We start from the raw sequence: 26554 nt of genomic DNA on the forward strand, positions 1-26554 counted from the left end.
ATTCAAGGGATAAGAGGCTAGTTTTCATAAGACAAATTGTTCTATCACTTTGAAAGTCACCTTTCCAACTAATCCTGTATGTATGCCTTCAGAAATCTAGTTTCTTCTCAGAAAGAAAAGGTCTAAAGGGGAGGAGGAAGTGGGAGGAGTAGGGGAAAGGAAAGAAGGGAAAAGAAAAAATATGAGAAAAGAAACCTAGTTTCTTCTAATTTTCAGAGGCAAGCACACTATTCTGGTCTAATGTGCTTTTTAAATTATCAAAAAGTTAAAGTCATATACAAATATATATCATTTCAATACAAATTCCTTGTTCTTTTTATAGGATCTCGCTATGTAGTCTAGGCTGGCCTTGAACTCATAACCCTCCTGCCTCTGCCTCCTGAGATTACAGGCATGTGCCACCAATGCCCGGCAAATTCCCTGTTCAAAGATAATGCTGTCTTTAACAATTTCCCCAGCTGTTTTACAACAGCTATTAAATGTTACCTGATGACATAGACATTAAAGACAGACATTTCTGACAAAGATGTTGACTTCAATTTAGGTTCTAAATTCATGTATAACACACCAAGCAAGATGTGAACTCAAACTCTTAATTTGTGAAGCAAGAAAACAGCATTAAAGAGAAGTGATATGAAAAAATAAAAAAAGAAAGACAAGTGATATGGAAACTCACAGGCATTTTTAAAAGGGTATTTATATTGAAGATCTAATTAGATTCTTTTTTAACAATACAAAATCCTAAGAAGCACTCATAGTGGAAGGCTTCATTGTTACTTTGTTACTAAGCCTCCTCTTCAGCCACCAAGGTAAGTAGGCTCTCAGGCTTGTTCAAAGGTAACCAGTTACTAAAAAATGTACCACAGTAACAGGCGGGACTCGAGTCCTAGTCACTTCCCAGAATCTAAGAGCTACGGGGCCACAAAGAGACACTTCCACCATTGGCCACGATGCAAGAAGCAGCAGAGGACAGAGGAGGGAATGCAAGGAGCTCTTGTCTTCCACTTTAGGGCTTCCGACCCTCACCCCCTGCCCAACACGGCTTCCCAAAAGAAAGGCTACAAGTTACACGTTACCTAACAGGAATCCGGGAAACAGACTCTCGCATCCGACGCATTGTCAAAGATGGTAGTGCTGGGACCCCACTGTCACCAATAGTGGAATTTGGAAACAACCTAAAGAAATCAGGGAAAGACTGGTTTACAGATGTGCAGGGACCTCAAAGAGGCTCAGCCACCCTGCCCACTCCCAGCTATGAACAGTGCTTTCCCCAGGCACATTTCCTCCACCACTCTGGCACCTGGAGGAAGAGGACTGCCCACCCCAGTGGCAGGGTCCAGCTGATAGCAGATGTGAGCAACAGGGCCTGCCAAGGAACACACAGGCCCCTGTGGGCATCTCTAGGACAGGCTGGTGCTACGTCCAGCTATAACAAAAGAATGCATTTTAAAGCTACAGCAGAGCATTTTACAAACTATGGAACAGAGAGCTTTTCTGGAAACACACAGGGAAGTTTAAGCATGAAGAAAAAACAGACTTAACACCTAATGCCCTAAACAAAAGGAAAAGTGAGGTGACATTATCTGGGCAGCATCCTTCCATGGAGGGGCACTCGGTGCTGTCACATGCTATCTCAGAATACTGCAAGGAAGGCTAATACCCCTATTTTCAGGGGGTGTGAATTAAGGCTCAGGTATGTCATAGGTAACGACAAAACTGGCATGGTGATGCAGCCGCTGGACTCTAAGTGTGTGCCCTCTGTGCTACTCAAGCTCAGTCAACACCAACTACCATGAAAGCAAAAAGGATGTTCCCAGTGTAGACTAAGGAAATGCTCCCTTGGCTTCTCTGGTACTCTCAGTAAAGGAGAAACTTTTACTTTTCACAGTAAGTTTTTAAAAGGCATTCTGAAACGTGTGCTTTTACTGTAAACTTTCAATTTTCAATTATTTAATAAACTATTTTGTCTGTATGAGATACAATTTGGTAACTGGTATGTCCCCTGATAAAAGTATGAATCTTTCAAAACTTTATATTAAAACCTGTTTAAGCCCAAATAACGTCTTCTTCAGTTTGAGATGAAGAAAACAGCACCAACTTTGGTGTGGGGGGTGGTGTGTGTGTGTGTGTGTGTGTGTGTATACACTACAGACTGAAAAACCCAAGACACCTTCCCACTGAACTATATCCTTGGCCCTTTTTAAAGTTACTTGAAACAGGGTCTTGCTAAGTCACTCAGTTGTCTAGGGTACGCTCCAACACATCACCCTCCTGCCTCAGCCTCCCAGAATGCTGGGATTACAGGTGTGGGCCACAATGCCCAGCCAGCTGTGCTTTCTACTCCTGAATATCAATAAGGCCCATTCGGCATATTTAACAAAACACAGAACAGAGTCTATTATCTATCTAGTAGATGTACTAGCAGGAGAAAGGGTGAAAAACCTTTCAGCTTTCACATCCTTTTGCTCATCCCTGCCCACATCACAGTATGCCACCATCCACTGGATGGATGATGGGTTACAATGCCACACTAAAATAGCTAGTTTCAAAACTACCATGCTTCTAATGTAGGTGGTTTCCAGATCACAAAGGCATCTACACACCCCACCCTTCCATTTGGGGGCCGACGGTGTCTTACAAGAGCTGTCTGATGTTACTCCAGTCCACACACATGGTAGGGACTTTGGTGCTGCAGTGCTCATGAAATTTGTAGCCACAAGTCTGACACCGAAACCCATTTAGCAGAAACTTCTGACAGATGTCACAGAAGGCAAGCTTCAGGAACGTCTTCCGAGCCTGTAATAAGACACAGGGCTAAACTGTGCTGAGTAAAGGAAAGATGACTCAAGATAGTTCATTTCCTCCCAGGTCTCCAAGAGTTTATACAAATGAAGAGTCATGTTTCCAAAATCTGCACAATTCATAACCAGAAATTAAAGTATATCTCTAACGGGATGTAGACAACAGCACAACCAGAGCTGTAAATAATCCAACAATGTACGTGCTTATTACCTCACCTCTCAGAAGTTCCTATCATGCAAACCAAGGCACTCAATACACTATGAAACAAAAACAGATCTGCAACTTACAAAGTTGTGTGTGGTGAAGGGAACATGATCCAGGAAATCTACTTGAAGTTCTTCTCCAATCAAAGAGGCAGCATCAGTATTCCAATCTAAACGTGCTTTTTTACTAAAGAGGGTTTTAAAAAACATAACATGAAAGGGAAATGTTGAAGCAAGTTGAAAGTCCAATGTGAGTAACACAGCTACCTTTTATTGTGTGCTATCTAAATACAACTTATGTCCAAATAGCTATATAATCCATACAGCAAACCTGTAAAGTAGGTATTATCACCCATCTCACAAAGGAAAAATCTGGGGCTCCCAGAAAACAGCCTACATTGGAATCCATGTCTGTTGGACTTCAAAGCTTGTGCTCTTAGAATAAAGTTTTCTTTAAACATAAAAAGCAACAATCTCATATTAAGGTAAATACACATTAAAGAAGACTTTGTGACATTAAAAATCCCATAAAAATCCTGAAATCCTGCAAAGGGGATTATAAAAATTACTAAAGTGCCAAAATAGAAAAGAACCGCAAGTATACTTTGCCATTAACAGTAAACTCAGATGAGTAGTTGTTCACAGGACCTATAAAAACAAGTATAAGTCAAAGGGAAATTTAACTGTCTTAAAATTTACTGAGACCACTCTTGCTGCACCCAGGCTAAATGAGACAGAAAAATGTATCCCCTAGTTCCCTTCTCCTGTCTTGTCTCCTTCCTGCCCGTTTCCTGAAGGCTGGCTGTGTTCAGGTAAGGAGAGAATAATGCAGATCTAATACCTCCAAGCCTCTCCCATCACCTACTGGACAACCTACTCAAGTCATTTTTCCTGTTACCCCCAATAAGTAACCCACCCTTAATATAATTCCCTGTACAATGTCTGGGACACTTCATGACACTCTCAAGTCCTGTTCTGTCCTAATGAAGAGAAGGAGGGGAGACATCACTTTTTGATCAAGCTCCAGACACTATCTGTCCTAGACAGAATCCAAGCCACCTCCAAATCAACAAAGCTTTGGAGAAGAGCGAACAAGGCCTTCACTGTCTCAGAACCTCTCTGGTTCTTAAGGAACACTGTGGGCTGGCTTGGGAAGAATGGACAGTTAAGCTCACCCTCTGAGCAGATTCATGCCATGGGCTATTCTCTTAGTCTGGGGGATCTCTCGAAACCATAAAGACAGAAGCTGAAGATAAGTGACAGAGGTGTTGCTTTCCACAAGAGAGCAAAGTTGAAAGAACTTTCTGTAAAGGTCTCCCCAACTGGGAGAAGCATACTGGATAACTGCTATGGGGGGATTACTCCTACCTCAGAGCCGCTATCCTGCAACTACTATCAGAAATCAGCTGAGTCTTCCTCCAAGCAGAAATTCTCCTGCATCTATCTTTTAGCCCCATAGCTGTCAAACAGAAAGGATTCAATACACATGAAAATGAATAAAAATGAGTGAGAGGGGCTAGAGATGGAGCTCAGGGGTGGACCATGTGCTTAGCATGTATTAGGCCCTGGGTTCAACCTCCAGTAGCCCCAACAAAAAAGCACCAGTGAATCGCATGAGCTCATCTCCTAAGAGTAGCATGCTTTACCTATGAACAGCAATCACCCACTCCATGTAATGCCTTAGAGCAAACGAAAAAAAAATCTTTGTTATCAAGAAATCTATATTCTAACATTCCTATTTCCATCCATGAAAATATCATCAACGATTCACCATGTATTTTATTTTTCAAGGGAATTTCCAAGGATACAGTAACTACAAGTTCTTAGTACCCTATTTTTGAATTCTCTTTATAAACAAAAGTATATGAATACATGATATTCTATGGCAGTGGTGGTGAACCTACGGCATATGGGTTATTGTGGGGGTTTTTTGTGTTTTTCTTTTAAGACAAAAGATGTTAGAGTTTTTTATGAACTAAAACCTCAGTATTCAGGTTTAATTGCAGTGCTGGCACTTTGCAATACATATGTGGGTTTTGGGTTGCACTTTGGTACTCAAGTCTCTAAAAGGTTCACCATCACTGTTCTGTGGGAAGCTAGCACAATTATTTGAATGGAATCATCATCCTGAATAATGAGCTCTTACCCTTTGTGTTCATGGAGAAGTCTGAACACTGCACAGCATTCCGGCTGCAGGCCCCTCACTTTGAGCGCTTTCATAAGGCAGTCGTGCAAGCTCATCCCATTCCGCACATTGACCTACAAACAAAGGCCACCTTCAGGACCCACACAGGCCGCAGCACCAGTTGGAAGGAGCACAGGAATAAACACACCAGCCTGTGAGGTGTGCATAGATTTATGACAGCATTGCTTGTAAATGGTACACACACATGTGTATATGCACACAGGAACAACCTGAATGTCCAGCAATAGGTGCGAGCTTGAATGAAATATGAACAGCCATGGGCCGGGGATTTAGCTCAGTGGCACTGTGCCTATCTGGCAAGTGTAAGGTCTTGAGTTTGATTCCCAGTACCAAAAAAAAAGAAAAGAAATATGAACAGCCATATGGTGGCCCACTGTGCAGCTTACTAGGGTTTAACTAGAGGGAGAGGAGTAGTCCATGAAATATTCATTGGGGCAAAATATTTTTCAAAATAATACAAAGAATAAGATTATTAATGAGGAGTGTAGAAAGATGTGCCCCTAGGTGTTAACATCTGAGAATACAGCTGGAAAGGGACAGTGAGATTCTCTGAATTTACCTCTAATTTGCTCAACTTGCCAATGTGTGTGCAAGATGACATTACAGGAAGAAGGGAGACACGCCAGTATGATCCGTAATAAACATGACACAAGTTCTATGATTTTAAAATACCTATTTTCAACAGGCTGGCTGGTATTGTTAATGGCAGCCATATGGAATTTTCAACTAAAATCTTTCAAAGTTTACAGATAGAAGCTCTCTACATTTTGTTTTCAAAGCTAAGAAAGTTAATTTTAAATGAGGCACCTAGAGTGAGCAGAATTAAATGTGCAGTGCTGAGCCCACAGTGTAGTTCCTCCTCCCCCTCAAAGCAGCTGCAGCTACCAGAAGTCATGCCAGCTCCTGCAGCCCCTCCCTGGCTAGCTTAGGACAGAGACAGATGCACAAAGAACAGCACAGAGGTGCTGGGCCTGCCCAGTTACCAGGCTCCAGTAAGGGCCACCACGTCAGGATGCAAAGTAGCAACAATGAAACTAGGATGGACCTGAAGAAAAGTGCCTGAAGTAATAGAAAGCCCCATCAAGGACCAATATAAGGAGGTTTCACAGGGCCGTATTTTGCTACTTATCTGCCTGGTAATCAATATCTGAAGCATAGAGATGGGCTCTGCAATAAGAGCACAGTACAGGAAAATCTAACCTTGTAGAAGATAATTTATACTCAGAGCATGATGGGAGTCAAGAGAAGAACATTCTCCTGAAGGATCAAATCTGGAATAAAAGGAAAGATTTCTTCCAAACTACCAAAGCTCCTCTGGAGGTTAGGACAGTTTCCTTGCTCTGGATGGTGTGCTCTTTCCCTCAGCTATGTGGGAGAGGAAAAGCTGCAAACAACAGGGTAATGGAGACCACCTGACTCTTCAAGTAGATATCACAGGAACCCTTTAAGGAACTTGGGGTTTATTGAGAGGACCAATATAAATACATTACCTATTTTTTTTAAATTCTTTTTTTAAAATAACATTCTTTAAAGGTTTCTTGTACATATCAAAATAATTCAGACAAGTGTCAAAATAATTACAAAGGAGAGTGTAGAGAGATTAAACAAGTGCCACCATTAACTAAGTGCAAATTGGATGATGGGTAGAATATCACTATTCTAATCTATCCTTGTATTTTTAAATGAAAGTTTCTTGAAGCAGTGATAGCCTCAGAAAAATTCCATTAACTTCCATCAAAACAAGAGAGAAACAGCCGGGCATGGTGGCGTACTCCTATAATCCCAGTGCTTGGAAGGCTGCAGCAGGAGGAGGATCACTGTGAGTTCAAGGCCAGCCTGAACTACATAGTGAGACCCTGCCTCAAAAGCACCAAAGGAAAAAAAAGTGAGAAACACTGATCTGAAGCATGAAGGCAAGACACAGAGAGCAAGGAGAACGGCAAGAACACACTGGGCAGCAGCGCTCTCCACAAGGAGACCCATGTGTATGTCAGTCTCTGCCTCACAAGTGCCAGGCACCAGTGCTCTAGTCCAGGAGGGCACCCCCTTGTGCTGGTGGAAGGGTCCACAAGGAACCTGTGAAAATATAGGCTCTCAGCTTCCCCGCCCAGCATGTCCAAGAGCCCAGACTTAAGTTATTTTAGAATGAAGCCCAAGAATCTGCATTTAACTTGCTGGTCAAGTGACTAAAAATGCAGTTCTACTCATTCACTAGAAGCAGCAGCAGCAGGTCAAAGAGGCAGATATGTTTAAAAACATTATAAAAGTGAATTATTACTTCTAACATTATTAAAATCACACATCCATCCTCTCCTTCTCTTTACTACATGCCCCCCCCCAATGAATTCCTCAAATAGTTTCTGAGTAGAAGAAGCCTCCTAGGATAGATGGCCGAGGGTGCCTGTAGGTGGCTTCTCCACCCTCTGAAGCTGGCTCTCCCACAGGTGGCCTGACAGAGGAGAGACCACCCTTCTCTGTCAGAGCCTTGGCATGAGCTTCAGAAGCAAAGCCTCTCCATCAAGAGGTTGGTTCCCAACCTGAAAGTCATCAAGAGCTGTATCAGTGACCAAAAAAGCTACAAAATAATCAGAGCTGCCAATGCACTAAGTCTGAGCCGCATTTCACAAATGTCAGGACACAGAGGCTCGAAATACTGTGTAACTTGTTAGATAACTCAGATGAGAAAAGGCAAGGAGGCATCTCAAATGTGGGCCGGGCTTTATGGGTCCACACACCTAAACTGGCTGGTTATGGGGAAGACAGTAAAAGCCAGGAGAAGTGCCAGATGGTCTTCAGACTTCGATGACATACACAATTCTTATCTGACCTCTCAAAAGGTCAGAAAGAAAATTAATAGAAAACAGCAGGTACGGTGGGCATGGTAGTGCGTGCCTGTCATCCTAGCACTTGGGAGGATCACTGTGAATTCAAGGCCAGTTTGAACTACAAAGCAAGACCCCGTCTCAAAAAACAAAACAAAAATCAAATAAATGAATTAAACAAACTTTTCAAATAAGTCTTAGAAATGTCCCCTATTTGAATGTGTTGACAGAGAAGCCACTCCAAGCAAGAGAAACAGAAGGAAGGTCACCAGGTAGGGAAAAGTAGGGAATTTGGAAGGAATGATAGTATAATGGGATAGAAAAATCAATTTCTAAAGCCCCTAAGTGATGAGATTCTGTCTGCCCACAGTTGGGCAATGAGGTCCACACTGTTTTCTACAGGCAGACGAAAGCTGGGTTTCCTAGAAGAAACATGCACATACCACCGTTCTCTGCTTGTTCGGCAAGAAGACTCGGATGGTGCTGCTTGTCTTCGAGGAGTCTGTGAGTTTGCCATCATCTGAGGCCCGGCGCTGATAGCCAAACTGCTGCATGATCGTCGGGGAGATGCAGTTGGAGCCGTCAAACACAGCGTCCTTGAGTCCAAAACCGTTGCTAATCGTCTTCCAAGCACCCTGTATGTGCTCCATGGATGCAGCTTAAGTAGTAATGAAACCTGGTAGAAAGAAAAATAATTATAATCCTAAAACAAAAGCACTTAACCAAAGAACATGATATAAAGAGAGGGTATGAAAATAGTGGTGAGTTTTTATAATATATAAACAAATTAAAAAAGAACTTCTACAATAGTGAATTTCCAAAAAATATTTCATGCAAAAGCCAAGAATGAGGAAAATGGGGACCAGAAGTCAAAAAACATTGTTTTTTCATTTGTTTATTTTTGAGACAGGGTCTCGCTAAGTAGTACAGGCTGGCCTTGAACTCACATCGATCATTTTGCCTCAACCTCCTGACTGCTGGGATTAAAGGCCTACACCACCATGCCTGGCTAAAGGACTTATTAAGGAAAGAAAATATATTTCAAAGATATGTGTTAGATACCCTACATATTAACTACCTCACTTAATTTTTATAAAAACACCACAGATTTTTTTAATCCCCTCTTCTCCACATCCTTACTGGGGACTGAATCCATGACCTGCACACTGAGCTATATCCCCAGGGGATATAGCTTTTTTTTTTTTTTGTACCAGGGATTGAATTCTGGTCCTTGCTCTTGCAGTGCAGGCAGCAGAACCGAGCTACAAGCCCCTCCTTTTTTAAAATTTTGTATTTTGAGACAGGGTCTGCTTAAATCTCTAAGCTCCCCAGACTGGTCTCAAATTTGATATCTTCCTATCTCAGCTTCCCAGAATGCTAGGATTACAGGTTTGTGCTGCCACACCTGCTTTTTTTTTTTTTTTTTGGGGTACCGGGGATTGAACTCCGGTCCTTGCACTTGCACAACAGTCAGTAAAACCACTGAGCTAAATCCCCGGCCCACCTGGCTTTTTTCTTTAAACCATGTTACTTGAGAAAACGCAGGAACAGGTAACATGACCAGATTCCATATCTGCTTAAAGTCTATTAATTTGCCACTATCAGTTCTGGTACAGAAGCAAATATTATTTATAATCAGAAGAAAGGAGAAAGAGCCACCTAACTCCAGATAACCCAGTGTTTTACTGAGGCACTAAGATAACTGCTGTGGGTCCACAGCTGCTCACACAATGACACCAAGTCAGTCAGATGTTCTGTCTCAGATATGAGGACCAGCAAGCCCCTCATACTGGCTTACAAGTTAGCAGAAGCAAATGGCTGGTTCCCTCCTGAAAACTGTGAGGTTGGGCCAGGGATTTAGCTCAGTGGTTCCGCCACCTGCCTCGAAAGCACAAAGTCTGGAGTTCTATCTCCGGTACCAAAAAAACGAAGAAAGGAAGAAGGGAGGGAGGGAGGAAGGGAGGGAGGGAGGGAGGGAGGGAGGGAGGGAGGGAGGGGGAGAGGGAGAAGGAACGGGTGGAAAGAAAGAAAACTGAGGTTAACAGTCTCCTCAAGCCTCCTTCAGAAACTTTGGGGTTTTTTTGGTGCAGGGATCGAACTCAGGACCTTGTCCTTGAGAAGCAGGCAGTGGCACCACTGAGCCAAATCCCTGGCCCTCTCCTTCAGAAACTTATTTAGTCTTATTAACAATGGCCACCTCTGACTAGGATCTGCTGGTCTGCAGCAGTGCACACAGCACACGTTCCTTCCCATTATGCACCATAACCCTCACAGGGATGCTCCAGGTAGGAACTGCATCTCCACTGAAGCTGAGGAAATTCACACACCCCACTTCTGAGTAGCAGAGCAGGGGCTCAGAACTGGGCCACTCTACCCAGAGGCCTTGCTTCTTACATTTAGCAGTGACACAGGAGTCGTTTGGTCAGAGCCGAGGCAACAAAACTACAGGCTACAAACCTCATTTTCACCCACAAGTTCCTGTTTGAATACCCACTATGTGGTAAACTCTCGAATCAGGACAGGTTGGGTATTAACAGCCTCCTGCAGAGCTGTAGGTTCCACACTTGTGATTCAAACAACCACAGGTCAAGAATATTTTTAAGTGCTTCAGTACTGAACACATACCACTTTTTTGTTCTTCCTATTCTCAAAACAATACAGTGTAACAACCACCTGCATGGCACCTACACAGTACTTATTATGAGTGATCACAGTATATGCAGGTTCTGTGCAAGCACAAATGCCACTTTCTAAGAGAGATTTGACCAGATGCAGATTTTGGTACAGGGAGATAAGAAGGCCGTCCTGGCACCAGTCCCCAGAAGATAACAAGGGACACCTGAATCTGTAACCAAGCAAGAAACTAAAAGTCCAGAGACCTATGATGACAACATGGTGTTCCTCTCAGCTTTCTGGGGAATACAGTAATAATTGCTAACATTTTGAAATGTTCCTAAAGATTGACTTCTTCACAATTCTATTCTAGGAATTTATCCTACAGAAACATAAGACAAGGCTATAAAGATACAAATATGGTAAACATATTCATCGAAGCATGGTTCACACTGAGGAAAAGAATAAATGCCCAATAGTAGGGAAATAAATAAATCATAGTAACAAACATATGATAAGCAGAAATAAATCCACATGTGGAGAGATGGAAAGACACCCAAGAGAAAAACAAAGCAGTCAAAACTTTTCTTCTTTACACTAACCCAAAAAAGGGAGGGAAATCTAGACTCATAAGGGAGTTAGAAAATCTAGAATTCTAAACAAAATGTTAACAGTGGTTATTTTCAGTGGAACTGTGAGGAGTTGATATACGTATTTACAGAGTCTACTTAACATTTCTCTTTTATAATTTACTGTTACAATCCAATCTTCTTTAGCTTATGTTATTTCTGTAAGGGAGAAATTAACAAGACAAAATCCCAAGCTGTCTCCTGCCTCTGCCACCTATGGTGCTCTCTGACTCTCTCCTAACTCTCCCAGGGAACCATTAGGTCACTTTTTATGGGTACCTACAGCACCTTTCTTCCCTAGACTTTTTTTCCTCATGAGGAAGAAGAGATACAGGAGTTCTGGACAAGAGGACTGAAACAGATGATAGAGGGAGATAAGATTTATCTGCACATCTCACCAGCCTGACAGAATGGGGCTCCTGGTGAACTGCATGGCCACCAGAGCAATCTCTCGATGTTGCTCCCTAACTGCTTTAATGAGTCTGCCAAGACCTTTCAGAAGATGCCAGTCTTCACAGTGCAGGATTTCTCAACTTCTCGTTCCCTTTACCTGAAAAGCTACAACTTCCAAAAACAAGTAAGGTGAACTGGACAAGGTGGCACAATCCCAGCACTCTGGGAGGCTGAGGCAGGAGAACCACATGTTCAAGCCCAGCCTGGGCGACTTAAATGGGAGATCTGTCTCAAGGTTAAATTAAAAACGGGCCAGGGATTTAGTTCAGTGGTGCTGCCGCCTGCCTTGCAAGCACAAGGTCCTGAGTTTGATCCCGGTACCGAAAAACAAAACAAAACATTAAATTAAAATTCAGTGTGAAGGTTCAATCAAAGGGAAGGGGAGAAGGGGAGGAGGAGGAGGGAGAAGAAGAGTTATGGTGGCCTTTTCAAATTCTATTTCCACCCAAGAAACATCTCTTAAGAGAAAATTTCCCTAACCACCTGAGCCAAAACAGCCTGCTCCTCTTCTCCCATCAAATAATCCTGTTTCACTTTCTGCATGACATTTACTACGTTAGAGTCATCACAAATTTTGAACAATTGCATTTACAAATTTTGGGTAGTCCTCCACCCTCCTTCCACTCTGTAAAGGGAAGGTTCTACTAATATTATTCACTGCTGTGTTCTTCGTACTTAATACAGTACCTGGAACACAAAGGCATTCAACTATTTATTAAACAAATTAAGCCAGAAACCAAAATACTATAAAAAAGAATTAAAAATATGAATTAAATCTCTATAGGTAGTGCTTCTTTAAAAAATACAGTGGACCCCTGGCTTACAAACTGAATTCATTCATGAGGGCTGGTTGTAATTCAAGCTGGTCAACTGAAGGCTCAGGCTCCTCTACACAGCCTTCAAACTCTCTTCCGGTATACAGGCAGATCTCAGGGTCCTTAGAGAGACACTGACCCAGGATTTCTCAACTAACCCATGCAGGAAAGGGTGTTCTCAAGTTCCTTCCAGAGCTCTTTAAGGGTTAAATCTGTATCTGAGACCATGTGGAAGCACAAGAAGCCAGGATTCTGGTTGTAACTCAAGACTTTTAAGTTAAAACTAAAATTCCAGTCATAACCCAAATTGTTCATATGTCAGGCAAGTTGTAACTCAAGGGTCCACTGTATTACAAAAACATACTACAGTAAATTTCATTTTACAGCCAGGATTTAGCTCAGTGGTTCCGGCACCTGCCGAACAAGCGCAAGGTCCTGAGTTCGATGCCCGGTACTAAAAAAAAAAAAAAAAAAAAAAAAAAAAAAAATTTCATTTTACATTTAGCTGCAGGAGAACACTGTATTGGAATCTATTGGTAAGGAGAAAAACATGGTGAGAATTTTTGCAATTTGGGAAGATGTATGTATGTATGTATGTATATTTATTTTTCTACTGGGGATTGACCTTAGGTCCTTGCGCTTTCGAGGCAGGCGGTGGAACCACTGAGCTAAATCCCCAGCCCCAGAAGAAGCTTTTAAAAGTGAAGAGCCCATTTCACTCCAAACAAGAACCTAAAATCTGAGTTTGTACAAGTAGTGCTGGTAAATATCTCCTTCCACCTTTACATGGACGATTCCAGCTATAAAAGCTTAAAGGCAACTGGGTATGATGGTGCAATCCTATAATCCCAGCTACTCAGGATTCTGAGGCAAGAGGACTCCAAATTCAAGGCCAGCCTGGGCAACTCAAAATTAATGTTCGAGGCCCCAAATTCAATCCTCAATACTGTTTTATAAAAAAGAAAAAAGTAGCTTAAAGGTTAAAATTGAAAGTAAGCTAGTGATTCTTCAACAACAAAACCTACGGGTAAAGAATCCACTGACAAGATTTAAATGTAACCCACACCTAAAAACGTAGTAATTTTATGGCAAATTCTAAGTCTTGTAGGTACTCAGAAAATTCAGTGCTGGTATTTAGTAGAGAACATAATACATTAACTTTTGGCAAAAAGTGACAAGATCAAAATACATTTCAATTTGAGTTTTAGATTTATTGTTCATAATTTTATTTTTGGTACCAGGGACCAAACTCAGGACCTTGTGCTTGTGAGACAGGTGCGGTACCACTGAGCTAAATCCCCAGCCCTATCATTCATAATTTTCTTCCATCTCCTCAGGAAGACCACTTACAGGCCACCACATTCCCAACAAAATGACCTGCTGAGGCGCTCCAGCTAAGGGCGATAAACCAGGGCTCTGCCAACTGCCCCGGGAAGACAGCACACATCCTACATGTTGTCAAAGGCAACTCTGCTGGAGTATTCCTTAATTTACTAAAGGAAGTCATCCAGAAACAAGAAGCACCTTCTAAAAAAATCACAGAGCAGCAATATACCTTAATCTTCGACGGACTTTCAGAAACCACACTGCCACTACTCTGAAATGTAAACAATGCACATCTAGCTTCTGACCCTGTGATCTCTCTACAATCCATTGACTAAATGTTCTGTTAAAGTACACACACACACACACACACACACACTAAAACTACATAGGCTAAAGCAGAAATCAGCTTTTGCCTGTGAAAGATTTTTCACAGCTTCATAGAAAGTAGGGAAATACAAATATAAAAACCTAACATACTATCTTTAATTTCAGATTTGTAAAATTTAAGATTGAAAACATCCACCTTAAGCTTTTTCTTTTTTCTATCTTTTTTTTTTTTTTTCCAGTACTAGGGATCAAACTCAGGACCTTGCACTTGCCAGACAGGTATGGCGTCACTGAGCTATATCCCCAGGCCCCCACGTTAAGCTTTTGAGGAAATTTGTCTTCTCCTATACACTGGTAAAAATGTAAACCTGAACAGTCTAGCAATTTAAAAGTGTCTACAAACAAAAATTTTAAATGTCTACAAACTAAAGATTTCATTTCACATATCATTTGAAAATCTATCCTACAGAAGGGGCCAGGGATTCTGGTACCAAAAAAAAAAAAAAATCTATCCTACAGAAGAAAAAATACCCAGCGCATTATCCAAACAGGAGTATTTGCTGCAACTGTTTACAATAACATCAACCAACAAACTGGGGCTCAAAGCCTGGACCCCACACTGGGACAACATAAAGCAAGACTGGTTTTTAAAAACCTCTTAGAAAGGATGCTTTCTCCAAAACAGTGGCTCAAGGTTTGATTTGATCTTTTTTTTTATTTGATCTTTACTGCTCAACTTGTACTGTGCATTTTCCAGATGGACGAGAATGAGGCCAACGACACATTCCCAATACCTGTGAAAACATTTCAAAGGACTGTACATGTTGGGTAATACCAAAAACAAGCCAAGAATTAAAGATGCATTTGCAGTGCTCATGAAGTATTTATTGGCATTTAACCAATTTTTTCATCCTTACATAAAAGTCTATTGTTTAAAACTGGATTAAGTATACCACTTGAAGATAATTGGTAACAAAATGTTTATTAATTGTAAATGCCCATATCTATCCAGTGATAAAAATAATCCTTTTTCAGATAACTCTCTCTACATATACAAAAGAATAGCTTTTATAATCACAAAGGTTCTCAGACCACAAATACTTATCTGGTGAGACAGCCCAAGAATTTGTATTTTACAGACTAAACATTTACCTTTTACAGGCCAGAAAAGACACAGCATGTTTATTATTTCATTTACTGCAATGCCATATTCTATAAAGTACTTCAGAAGCCTGTAGTTTACCTAACAGGAACTTTTCTAGTCTCTCACAGCATTCAGGTTCAGCAGGTTCAAAGCTACTGCCTTCCGCATTCCAGAACCGTCTCCTCTCCTCCCACCATAGAATGCCTCAGAAATCAAAAGTGCTAGTAGATCCTGCCCTATATCTCCCTCTACTCTAGCTTCTACTTCATTTCGGCCCAACCCTACAGTCAGTCTCTGAAAGACATGACTTAAAAAAAAAAAGGAAGTGACTAACTACTGGACAGCCACCTACTTGACATCTGTCAGTCATGAGTTTGTATAAATTCCTTTGAATCTGTTTTAAAACAGGGTCTCAATATAGTGCCTTGAACTCACTTATGTAGTCCAGACTGGCCTCAAACTCTCAGAGATTCCTCCTGCCTCAGCCTCCGGGTTCTGGGATTCCAGGCATGTGCCACCACGCCCAGCTCCACATCACTTCTGAGGATGCCAGGTCCCACAGACCCACGAAATTCTGCCTTTTATTGGCTCCATGCTTCATTCTGCCAAGGAGTTTGAGGGGGATAGTCTGCTTTCAGGAGGTAATTCATGATGTTTATGAAATAAAATCTTTTCATAACTACTTTTTATACCAAATGTCCATTTTTGTTTTCATGGTTTGTCATAATCTTGCAATCTTATTTGATGCATGAATGTTCCTTTTCAGAAAGTTAGATGAAACCTTTTCTACATTCAAGTTAAAAGACAGGCTTATCAATTCTAAATAAAAATGAGGTCAAGTACAAACAAGCAACTGGAATAAAAAGGTATACAGCACTGCACTGCACTGCATCAATATGCATGTTACGTACGACCAGGTCCCTGGCCAACCCAACATGTGCTCTACAGACCAGAGCATTTAAGTTGCCTTCTTGGACCCATTTTGTAGTGCAACTGAGTGAGCACCCATTATGGTTTCAACAGCCAGAATAAGTGCCTTCTTCATAGCCAGCAGAGAAAAAGACTCCAAAAACTCAAGACTCTCCTTTCCTAAAATACAATGAACCCTCAAGTTACAAATAGCCTCACATACAAACAACTTGGGTTAAGACCAGAATTTTAGTTTCAACTTACCACCAATGTCTTGAGTTACGACCTGAATGTTGGCCAGAAACAGACAACCTTAGACCAGTTCTGAAACAACCTTCTGAAAAGGTCAAGACCTAGTGAGCCAGAAGCAGGTCCTAGTGGGCCATAGGCTCTCCCAAGGAGAGAAAGGACACCAGAGAGCCAGATTCCTGATGTTCTTATGGAAGGGGACTCTCCATCCAAACAATAACCACCTTCCATTTTATACTCCCTTCCTGCAAGCCAAAGACGTCAACCTGAATGGTAAGTACACTATGAAACTGTTGTTTCTGGTAAACTACGCACATTTTATAACTTTTTGGTGAATACACTAGGAAAATTATTAGTGTTTCTGGTAAATTATGCACATTACACAACCCTTTTTTATTACAAAAAAGTTAAGGGGTGCTTTGGGAGATCTTGAATGCATTATGGGTATTTCCATTATTTATGGGAAAAAGTCTTGACTTACAACCAATATGAGTTACAACCAGCCCTCACAAACGAGTTGGGTTCATAAGCCAAAGGTTTTAACTCAGTGCTATGTCTCATATCTAGAGTTCCCCCAAAGCCTCATGCACTCATACGTGGGGCTTTTTGAAGCAGGCTGGATCTAGAGTGTGTGATGGTGGGATTAAGGGTGTGTGGCACAAATTGGAAATAGCATAGTTCTGACTGAAATCAGCTGACTGGAATTAGGATAGTTTCTGATGTAGCTGAACGGATTTACTGAACACTGAACACCCACCCTGGGTGTGGGTGACACCACCCAAAAGGCTTGTAGCCTGGATGAGATAAAAGGGAAAGGCAGGGGTCAGGGATTTATCTCAGTGGTTCCACTGCCTGTCACGGAAGTGCAAGTTCCCGGGTTCAATCCCCGATACCAAAAAAAACCAAAGGGAAAGACAGGCTCTCTGTTGGTGCTGCTTCACTGTCTCTTGTCTGCCCTGCCACAGACTGTTTTGCCTCTGAAAAGCCTTTCTGCCTCCCTGCCCTGGAGCCAGCTGACAATGCACTGAAACCTCTACAAACTGTGAGCTGAAATAAACCTTTCCTCCATTAATTTTGGGTGTTGGATATCTTGTTGCAGCAACAAGAAAAATAACTAAGACATTCAGCTTTTTTTTTTTTTTTTACTGAGATGCATGACCAGTTTCTTTAAAAAAAAAGAACAGAACATATTACACATAATAATATTTCGAAAAACTCTTTGATTCAAATTCACAAATATTAAAAATGCATCTCTTAGCATAGATCACTACTAAGTTTGAAAGCTACTGGTATTCTAAAGCCCAAATGTCCAGAACTTTATCAATTTCTCCAAATGCATTTATCCACATGAATATGTCCATCTTGCACTTGAATTACCGATGTTTTAAAGGATTCATCTAGTCTTTCAGTATTTTCCTCAATCCTACCACAGAATTCTTTCCATCTGTGTGCTAGTTCTGTTTCATATGTAAATGTCACATTTAAAAGAAGCCATTTCTCTACTTCAGGTAATTCTAGTTTTCATTTATTTCATTGCTATCTTGATTCAAAAATTTAATATTTTAAATTTGCATTATTTTCTCAGTACTTATTTATATCATCTTATTTATCATTCAGATTTAAAGTAGAAGATAGCTACTTATCCATCATGAGAGTTATAATTCCTGACTGTTTAAATCACATGGTCCATGGGCATCAATACTGAAAAACTAACGGAAGAGTGATAGTTGTTGAATCCATAACAAAGTAAATATTTAAATTTATGTAAATAAAGGAAAGCTATTTTTAGGCTATGATATAAAATTATAGCCACAAACTAGTGTCAATGAAAAACAAGTATTTGTCAAAACCTGTTAGGCTACCTGAACAATATTTGCTTTCCTTTTTCTTGCCCCTTCTTTCCTTCTCATTTGAACATTTTTTTCCCATTTCCCAATGTCTATTGTACATTATAGTCCTTATTTCCACTTTGTTTCTCACACCAGAGAAACAATGTGGTATTTAAACGATTTATTTCACTTAAGAGTATGGTCTCAAGGTCCATCCATTTAGCTATAAATGTCTGAAGCTCATCCTTTATGGCAGAGTAGTACTCCATTGTATTAAAAAAACACAGCTTCTTTATCCATTCATCAGTTGATGGGCATTTGGGCTGTTTCCAAGACTTAGCTATTACAAACTGTGGTGCTATACACATGGGTGTGCATATATCACTGTGGTATAATGCAGTATTTGTTTGCTTTCTATTTACACCTAAAACTCATTATGCTATATCCACCAAAAAATAAATTTGTTAAAATTCTGTATCAACTAAGCTTCAGCAACAATAATATCAGCTAATAGCTACTGAGTGTTAAGTACCTGTTTTTTTACATATGTTATCTCATATAATAGTCCCAAGAACCTCTTAAGGAGAAACTTTCATCTCAATTTTGGAAATGAAGAAACTGAGGACCATCAAGTTTAAGTAAAATTACCCATGGTTACAAAGTAAAATACAAAGCCAAGATGTCTGACAAAATACATAAGGTCAAAAGGCATTCACAAAGCCAGTGATCCTGGCTGAGAGGCCGAGGCAGGAGGATATCAAGTTCAGGCCCTGTTGCGTCAGTTTAGCAAAACTTTGTTTCAAAATTAAAAAGTGCTGAGGGATGCAGCTCACTGTTCAATCCACAGCAACACCCCACCACCACCAAAAAAAAGGCATTCACAAGTTTGACAACTGCTTTATCATGCCACACTCTTCACACTTAAGGGTGATGAGTGCTTTTGTGGCACAGGCTGATCCTCAAATGAGGTGCCAGATCTCAACCTTGTGGCTGCTGGCTCTGGCTTCCTGACACTTGACTCTTTACCTCCTACCTTAGTGTATTTATTTTTATTTATACTTTATTCATAATAAAACAAAAATTAAACTTGAAGCAAAGGACAAAGAAAAGTTACTCATACACTTACTCCTCATCCTACATTTTTAATATCACCTTCTAATAAGCACAATACATGGCTGTCAGTTCAAAATCTACCTCTACCATCTCTCTGCTGTATGGCCTTAAGCCAAATTGTTTACCTGTCCCACACATCAATCTTCTCATTCACTCATGAATGTAACAAGCACAGTGAGTACCTCCTCCGTACTAGACACTATTCTAGATGTCTGAGCTCCTGCAGTGAACACAAGACAAGATCCCTGTCCTTACAAGAAGTTTATCTTCATTTTTCTTCCCCCTAGTACTGGGAATTGAACTCAGGACCTTGTGCTTGCCAGGCAGGTACAGGCACCACTGAGCTACATCCCTGGTCCCAAGAAGTTTACCTTCTAAAGGAGGCACACCTAATAAAGTAAATTGTGTAATAAGATAGATGCCAAATGCTGGGGAGAAGGGGACAGGTTCTTCTCAATAAGGAAGTAACAGCGAGCAAGACATCAATGCCAGTGAGTCCAACTTGCAGATAACCCAGAAAATATTCTATGCAGAAGGAATCTCCAGTGTGACCCCTATGTACTAAGAGCTGCAAAAGATCACAGAATTGCCTGAACTGGAATACGCTGGTGGATATGGGACACTGCAGATAACATAAAGCCTTAGTGCGCATGATTTGCCCTTAACTAAGTTCTTGAAATGGGAAGCCACCTAAGTGTTCTGAGCAGGAGAGACACAATGTATCTTAGACCTTAAAGGCACTGCTTTAGCTGCTATACTGACAATATACACCCAGGCCAGTGGTGGTGAACCTATGGCATGCATTACTGTGTTTTTCTTTGAAAACAAAAGATGTTAATGTAGAGTTTTTTCTAAACTAAAACATCAGCATTAAGGTTTAGTTGCAGTGTCGGCATCTTGCAAGAAATAAGTGGATTTGGGGTTGCAGTTTGACGCTTGGTCTGTAAAGGTTTGCCATTACGGATCTAGGTAGTTGGATGCACCATTATGGAGTTCAGATGTCTGGGCTGAAGAACTGACTGTAAACAGGGCATAATGGCACACATCTGTAATCCCAGCACTCAGGAGGCTGAGGCAGGAGGATCACTGTGTGTTTGAGGCCAGCCTGGGTTACACACTAATTTTAAGGACAGCCTGAACTACATAGCAAGACCCTGTCTCGAAAGAGGGGAGGGGAGGGGGAAAATAATTAACAGTAAAATAAGGATAATGATACTTTGTTCATTGAATTGTTATGAAAATGCTTCAATAATGTCTGCAGAGCACTTATCATTGTGCCTAATACACAGTAAATGCTACTGCTACAGCTTGTGCCCTATACAAGTTCACCCAGCAAAGTGGTGGGGAATGGGGGAAAATTCAGCTTCACCTGCTAAGCCATGTACCTGGTATATAAACAACATAAGCCTTGAGGAAGTGGATCCTCTTAAATCACATGAAGGCTGGCTATGTGGCCAGGCTGTCTCCACAGAGCTACATCATCCAGAAGGGATTGCTTCTATTTGGCAGTAGTGCAATCCATATCCACATACATATGCACTTTTACACAACTGCATTCTCCCTCCCTCCAAATCCTGTTGTATATAATATTCTCCTGATTTAATTTTTAAAGTCACATGTTTAGTCAAACATTAAAGTCTCTGAAATCAAAGCGCATCTCACAAACAATGGTGTGCCTTATTTGACCTCACAGAACTTATACACCTTCAGGCACAGGGGTAATTAATTGGCTCAGCGCCTCAAACATGGCATCACAGATCAAAAGGTGCGGCTACACACAAGTACTCTTGCTCCTATGGTCACATTTTTACATCTGGAGACTAGGCTTGGGTGCATCTGTTCTTTTAAGGCAAGCCTATTTTCTGACATAACTGGTCACTAGATATCTATTTCCTGAGACCTTTTTGCTTTAAGGTGGTAGGATTGATCCGGAAAAGGAGGTTTGTGCCGCTACCTCATCTTTCTTAGAAGCAACAAAGGTTTCTACAAGTTTAGAGAGGGTGAGATGCAGACTGATAAAGACAACCAACATCCTCCTTTTTTCTTAATTTCAGTGCTGGGGACTGAAGCCAGGGCCTCAAGCAGCCTACCGCTCAGCCATTTCCAGCCCCGTGACCATGTAAGAACATCACATTAGACCAGCTTTCCCTCACGAGCCAAGTTGCTCAGGGACACCATTTGCGTTTACAATCCTTTGAAGATAGAACCCAGCAGCCTAATTCCCAGAAAGCTCTCTGAAGCCCTTCTAAAAAGAAAGCCTAGACCTTTCTTCCTATGGAAGGTACATAATTGGGTCCCTAGACTTGGTGAGTCCGGGCCCACTTAAGAGCCCGGACACTGTTCTGAAAATTAAGTCCAGGGCTGGGGATTTAGCTCAGTGGTACCCCACCTGCCTCACAAGTACAAGGTCCTGGGGGGAAAAAAAGAAAATTAAGTCCACTGAATGCTTGACCACAGAAACCAGCAGGCTCTTCCCAAGTTGAGCAACCAGACTGAAAGTCCTGAGATCCCCTACCTCACACAATAAAACCTAGATTCCAGTCTGTTTTTAACCCTGTCCTTCTAAAAATAAATAGATTGCCAAGGATAACTGTACATCTTAGGAGAAACTCTAACATGGATGATAAAGGCCACGGGGGATATGGGGGAACGGGACACAACTCCAACCCAATGACTTGAACTATGAGATCAGAAGAGCCCATCAAGGCCAGGGAGAGTGGGCAAACCTGTAATCCCAGCACTCAAGAGGCGGAGGCAGGAAGATCGCCTTGAGTTTGAACCCAGCCTGGGCTACACAGTGAGTTACTGGGAGACAGCTTTGTCATTTACCCAGGATTTCCAAGAAGCAGGTGGCTCTGTCATGACCAATTTTGAAATAAAAGATATTGAAATGGCTAAAGAAAGCCTTTCCAGAAGTAAAATGGGATGAAATACTCAATTGTGATTAAGAATACAAAAGGAGAGGAAATTCGATGTGAGGATGTTGAGACATGTGCAGGACTTTACTCAGACCCTATTTCAGAGTTGAGTGGCTGCAATTCTGATTCTCAAATTGTACAATTCTGGGGCGATGAACTGTTTTGGAAGCCAGAAAAAAAGCCATCTTGTAAACGGAAATATTTACCTGGAACCCCATAGCTGGTTTCCTTCTCACCAAGGATGGATGGCAGTGTTTGGGTAGGGCCTAATGCAGTACTCACTTTTAAACGGGCAAGTTACAGACCCTTTGACTTCAGTGCCAAAGATGCTGTGGATCTAATTATCAACAGTGGCTTGAACAAAATGGTTTTGCAGAATTTCTCCTATAATAAAGCCAGTTTTCTTGGTACAACAGTAAAGCTGGAAGATAGGTTAGGTAGAACTCTTGAAGACACTGGCATAGGAAAAGACTTTATGAACAAAACCTGAGTAGCACAGGAACTAGCACAGAGAATCTACAACTGGGATCTCAACCTATTAAAAAGCTTCTGTGGGCCAGGGATTTAGCTCAGTGGTGCCACCACCTGCCTCGCAAGCTCAAGGTCCCGAGTTCAATCCCCAGTACCCCCTCCCAAAAAGCTTCTGCCCTGCAAGAGAAGCCACTAACAGAGCTAAGAGACAACCTACAATGTGGGAAAAAATTTTTACTAGCTGTTTCTCAGACAAAGGACTACTATCTAGAATATATGAAGAACTTAAATCAGACCCCCCAAATTTAAAGGCCCAATTCAAAAATGGGCATCTGAAATGAACAGACATTTCTTAGACATAGAAGTAAAAGCAGCAAATAAACATATGAAAAAATGTTCGACATCACTGGTCATTCAAGAGATGCAAATGAAAACAACACTGAGATTCCATCTCACTCCAAAAGAGAATGGCTGTTATCAAAAAATCAACCAATAACAAATGCTGGCAGGGTTGTGGGGAGAAAGGAACCCTTCTCCATTGTTGGTGGGAGTGCAGACTGGTGCAACCACTGTGGCAATCAATATGGAGACACCTCAAAAAACTAGGATTAAGGTTCCATTTGACCCAGCTATTCCCCTGTTGAGCATCCTCCCAAAAGAATTACAAGAATCATACCACAGTGATACATGCGCACCCATGTTTATAGCGGCACAGTCGGTAATAGCTACAACTTGGAAACAGCCCAATTGCCCATCAACTGGAGACTGGATAAAGAAGTTGTGGTTTTTTGTTTTTTTTTTTTAAATAAAATGGAGTACTACTCAGCCATAAAGAATGAGAAATTAGAGGCATTTATAGCTAAATGGATGCACACTGAGGCCATACTCTTAAGGGAAATACATAGGACACACATGTGTAAATACCGAAGTTTCTCTGGTGTGAAAAACTGAAAGTGTAAATAAGAAATCAAAATGTATAATATAGATAATGTGAAAGAGGAAAAGATCTAAAGCGGAAGAGGAAGTGGGAGGGGTAGGGGAAAGGAAAGAAGGGAAAGGAAAAAATATGAGAAAGGAAGAAATGGAAACAAAGTCTTTGTAAATAGGGAGGGGTGGAGGGATTGAAAGGAGGGCAGGGGAATAGGGAAATTTTTTTTAATTAAAAAAAAAAAAAGGCTGGGGATTTAGCTCAGTGATTTCGCTGCCTGCCTGGCAGCAAGCACAAGGACCCGAGTTCGATCCCCGGTACCAAAAAATAAATAAATAAATAAAATGATCTCTAGAACAATCAGCACAACTCTCCATGGGTAGAAAGAAGAAAGGTTAACTTCTGACAGGAGTATGTAAGTTCTCCTCTCCACAGTCCCTTTCTTAAGGGCCTCATCACATAAACAAATCAGGAGAAAGATCTGAGATACAGGAAACAGACAACCAAGAAGGAGGAAGCAAAGGAAAGACCCAGGAAGCCAGTGCAGAGGGATTCCTGGATGACAAGTGTGCACCATGCATTGGAGTTCACACTCATGCAACCCTTCCTACACAGAGCTCTCAGCCACACTCACTCAGACAATGGCTTCTTCTGATCTTCTGGACAGAGAGAGAGAGAGGGAAAATCATCCATATTTAAATCGTCCAAGTGGTTGAACAGGATAAAACAGTTTAGCCACACAGTGTTTTCCAGAGCATGGGACACAACTCTTCACAGTTTAGATGATTTTCTGGGATAAGTGGACATGACATACACTGACCTGAATCAAATGCATTAAGGATCATGAGGAGGAGAAAGTCTCACTTTGGTGCTATTATAGTACAACATCTTTACATTTTTTAACACTACCCAATCGCTTAATTAAAAAAAAAAAATAACGGATTTCAAAGTCAAACCCACTGAGACCATATCTAAGTAAACACTAATACTGGGGGGTTATTTGTTTTATAAACAGCAGCAGAAGACTAACACTATGTGTGATTCTCTTGGCAGTTCTTCTGGGTTCATTTAGACCAGGTGTTTTAGAAGCGCTTGGAAAAAAAAGAAATCAACCTCAGATAGTGAACGAACCACAGCTGAGTGTGTGGGTGTGTGCACCTGTAGTACCAGCTACTTGAGAGGCCAAGGGCTAGCCTGGGCAGCATAGTCAGCCAGTGGCTTGCAAGTAAGATTGGGGGTGGGGAGGTGCACCCTCAAAACAATACGTTTCCAGCAAAAAGGTTGTATGTGCTCTGCACATATAGCTCATAATGATGCTCTCACTCAGCCCTTTTCTCCATAACTCAACAGCCACAAATAACTTTCATCTTCCCTTAGAGGTAAAGTTCTTCAAATTATGCTATTACGCTAATAAAACTTTTTTTTGGTACCAGAAATCGAACTCGGGACCTTGTGCTTGCAAGCCAGGCACTGGAACCACTGAGCTAAATCCCTGGCTATGCTAATAAAACTTATAGTAGCATTCAGACTATGTTAGTGTTCTGTTCACTTGTCACAGTGCTAGGGACTGAACCTAGGGCATCACAAATGCTGGTTAACAACTGAGCTACATCCCCAGCTCTCTTTTTAAATTTTATTTTGAGACAGGGTTTCACTATGTTGCCCACATTGGCTTTGAACTTGTAATTCTCCTGCCTCAGCCTCACAAGCAACTAGGATTACCGGCAAGAACCACCATACTCAGCTACATTAGGGTTCTTAAAATTGCAAGGTATTAAAGGGTGTGTCCCTGTTCTGTTATTTTTTATGTGATTTGGCAAAATGTATGGTTTTTCAGGAACATTTATCACACTGCAGGAGAAATACCTGTTAGTTTTCTGAAGTCATACATCACATAACATTTCAGTCAACTACAAACCATATCTGAATCCCAGAAGGATGTAGCAGAGCTGCACACAGTGGTACATGTGTGTAAATGCTACTCAAGAAGCTGAAATAGGTGGGTTACAGGTTCAAGACTACATAGGGAGACTTCATCTTTAAAAGGGTAGAGGAAGGAGAAGGGAAAGAAAAAAAGAAAGGGAAAGGGTAAGAAATATTGAGGCTTTTTTTTTTTGGTACTGGGGATTGAACTCGGGTCCTTGTGCTTGCACAGCAGGTGGCCAAACCACTGAGCTAAATCCCCGGCCCCTTGGGTAAGAAATATTTTGTCCAGCTGTACAATGTGTTTTTTTTTTTTTTGCACAATGTGTTTTAAATTAAGTGTTGTTATAAGAGTAAAAAAGTTTTCTTAGATACAACCAAAATCATAAGCAATAACAACAACAAAAATAAACTGGATTACAGTAGGAATAAGAAGTTTCATGCTTCAACCAACAACAAATGCTGGAGGGGCTGTGGGGAAAAAGGAACCCTTCTCCACTATTGGTGGGAGTGTAGACTGGTGCTACCACTGTGGAAATCAGTGCGGACATTTTTCAAAAAATTAAAACTAGAGGTTCCATTTGACCCAGCTATTCCTCTTCTTGGTATCTTCCTGGACACCAGAACGATATACGCACACCCTTATTTATAGCAGCACAGTTTGTAATAGCTAAATCTTGGAAACAGCCCAAATCCCTGTCAATCAACAAGTAGATAAAGAAAATGTGTTTTTTTATACAACTCTGCCATAAAGAAGGGTGAGCTTCAGACATTTATAGCTAAATAGATACTCTTAAGTGAAATAAATCGGACACACGTGTAAATACCGCATTGTTTCTCTGGTGTAAGAAACTCAAAATTGAAATAAGGACTG

General features: G+C 41.2%; 1 protein-coding gene across 8 annotated transcripts in view; it reads right to left on the reverse strand.

Moving 5' to 3' along the window:
• Raf1 (Raf-1 proto-oncogene, serine/threonine kinase) overlaps positions 1-26554 on the reverse strand; it is a 64835-nt gene that overhangs the window by 15471 nt on the left and 22810 nt on the right. For 6 of the 8 annotated variants that reach the window (XR_002391146.2, XR_015445655.1, XM_004870441.4 and 3 more), the window contains exons 2-6: positions 8477-8709; positions 5152-5264; positions 3090-3192; positions 2639-2796; positions 1077-1175 (exon numbers count right to left, since the gene is read on the reverse strand). Coding sequence is in view for 6 of the 8 variants with exons in the window: in XM_004870441.4 (XP_004870498.1) it covers positions 1077-1175; positions 2639-2796; positions 3090-3192; positions 5152-5264; positions 8477-8683 (680 nt within the window). In the remaining 2 variants the exon portion in view is untranslated. Of the gene's footprint in view, positions 1-1076; positions 1176-2638; positions 2797-3089; positions 3193-5151; positions 5265-8476; positions 8710-26554 lie in introns of those variants that run through there. The other 2 variants (XM_087196793.1, XM_087196792.1) reach the window with 1 other exon arrangement.

This window comes from Heterocephalus glaber, unplaced genomic scaffold (assembly GCF_053883595.1).
Source record: "Heterocephalus glaber isolate CG9 unplaced genomic scaffold, H.glaber_assembly_v1.0 deba00001614, whole genome shotgun sequence".
Taxonomy (NCBI): domain Eukaryota; kingdom Metazoa; phylum Chordata; class Mammalia; order Rodentia; family Bathyergidae; genus Heterocephalus; species Heterocephalus glaber.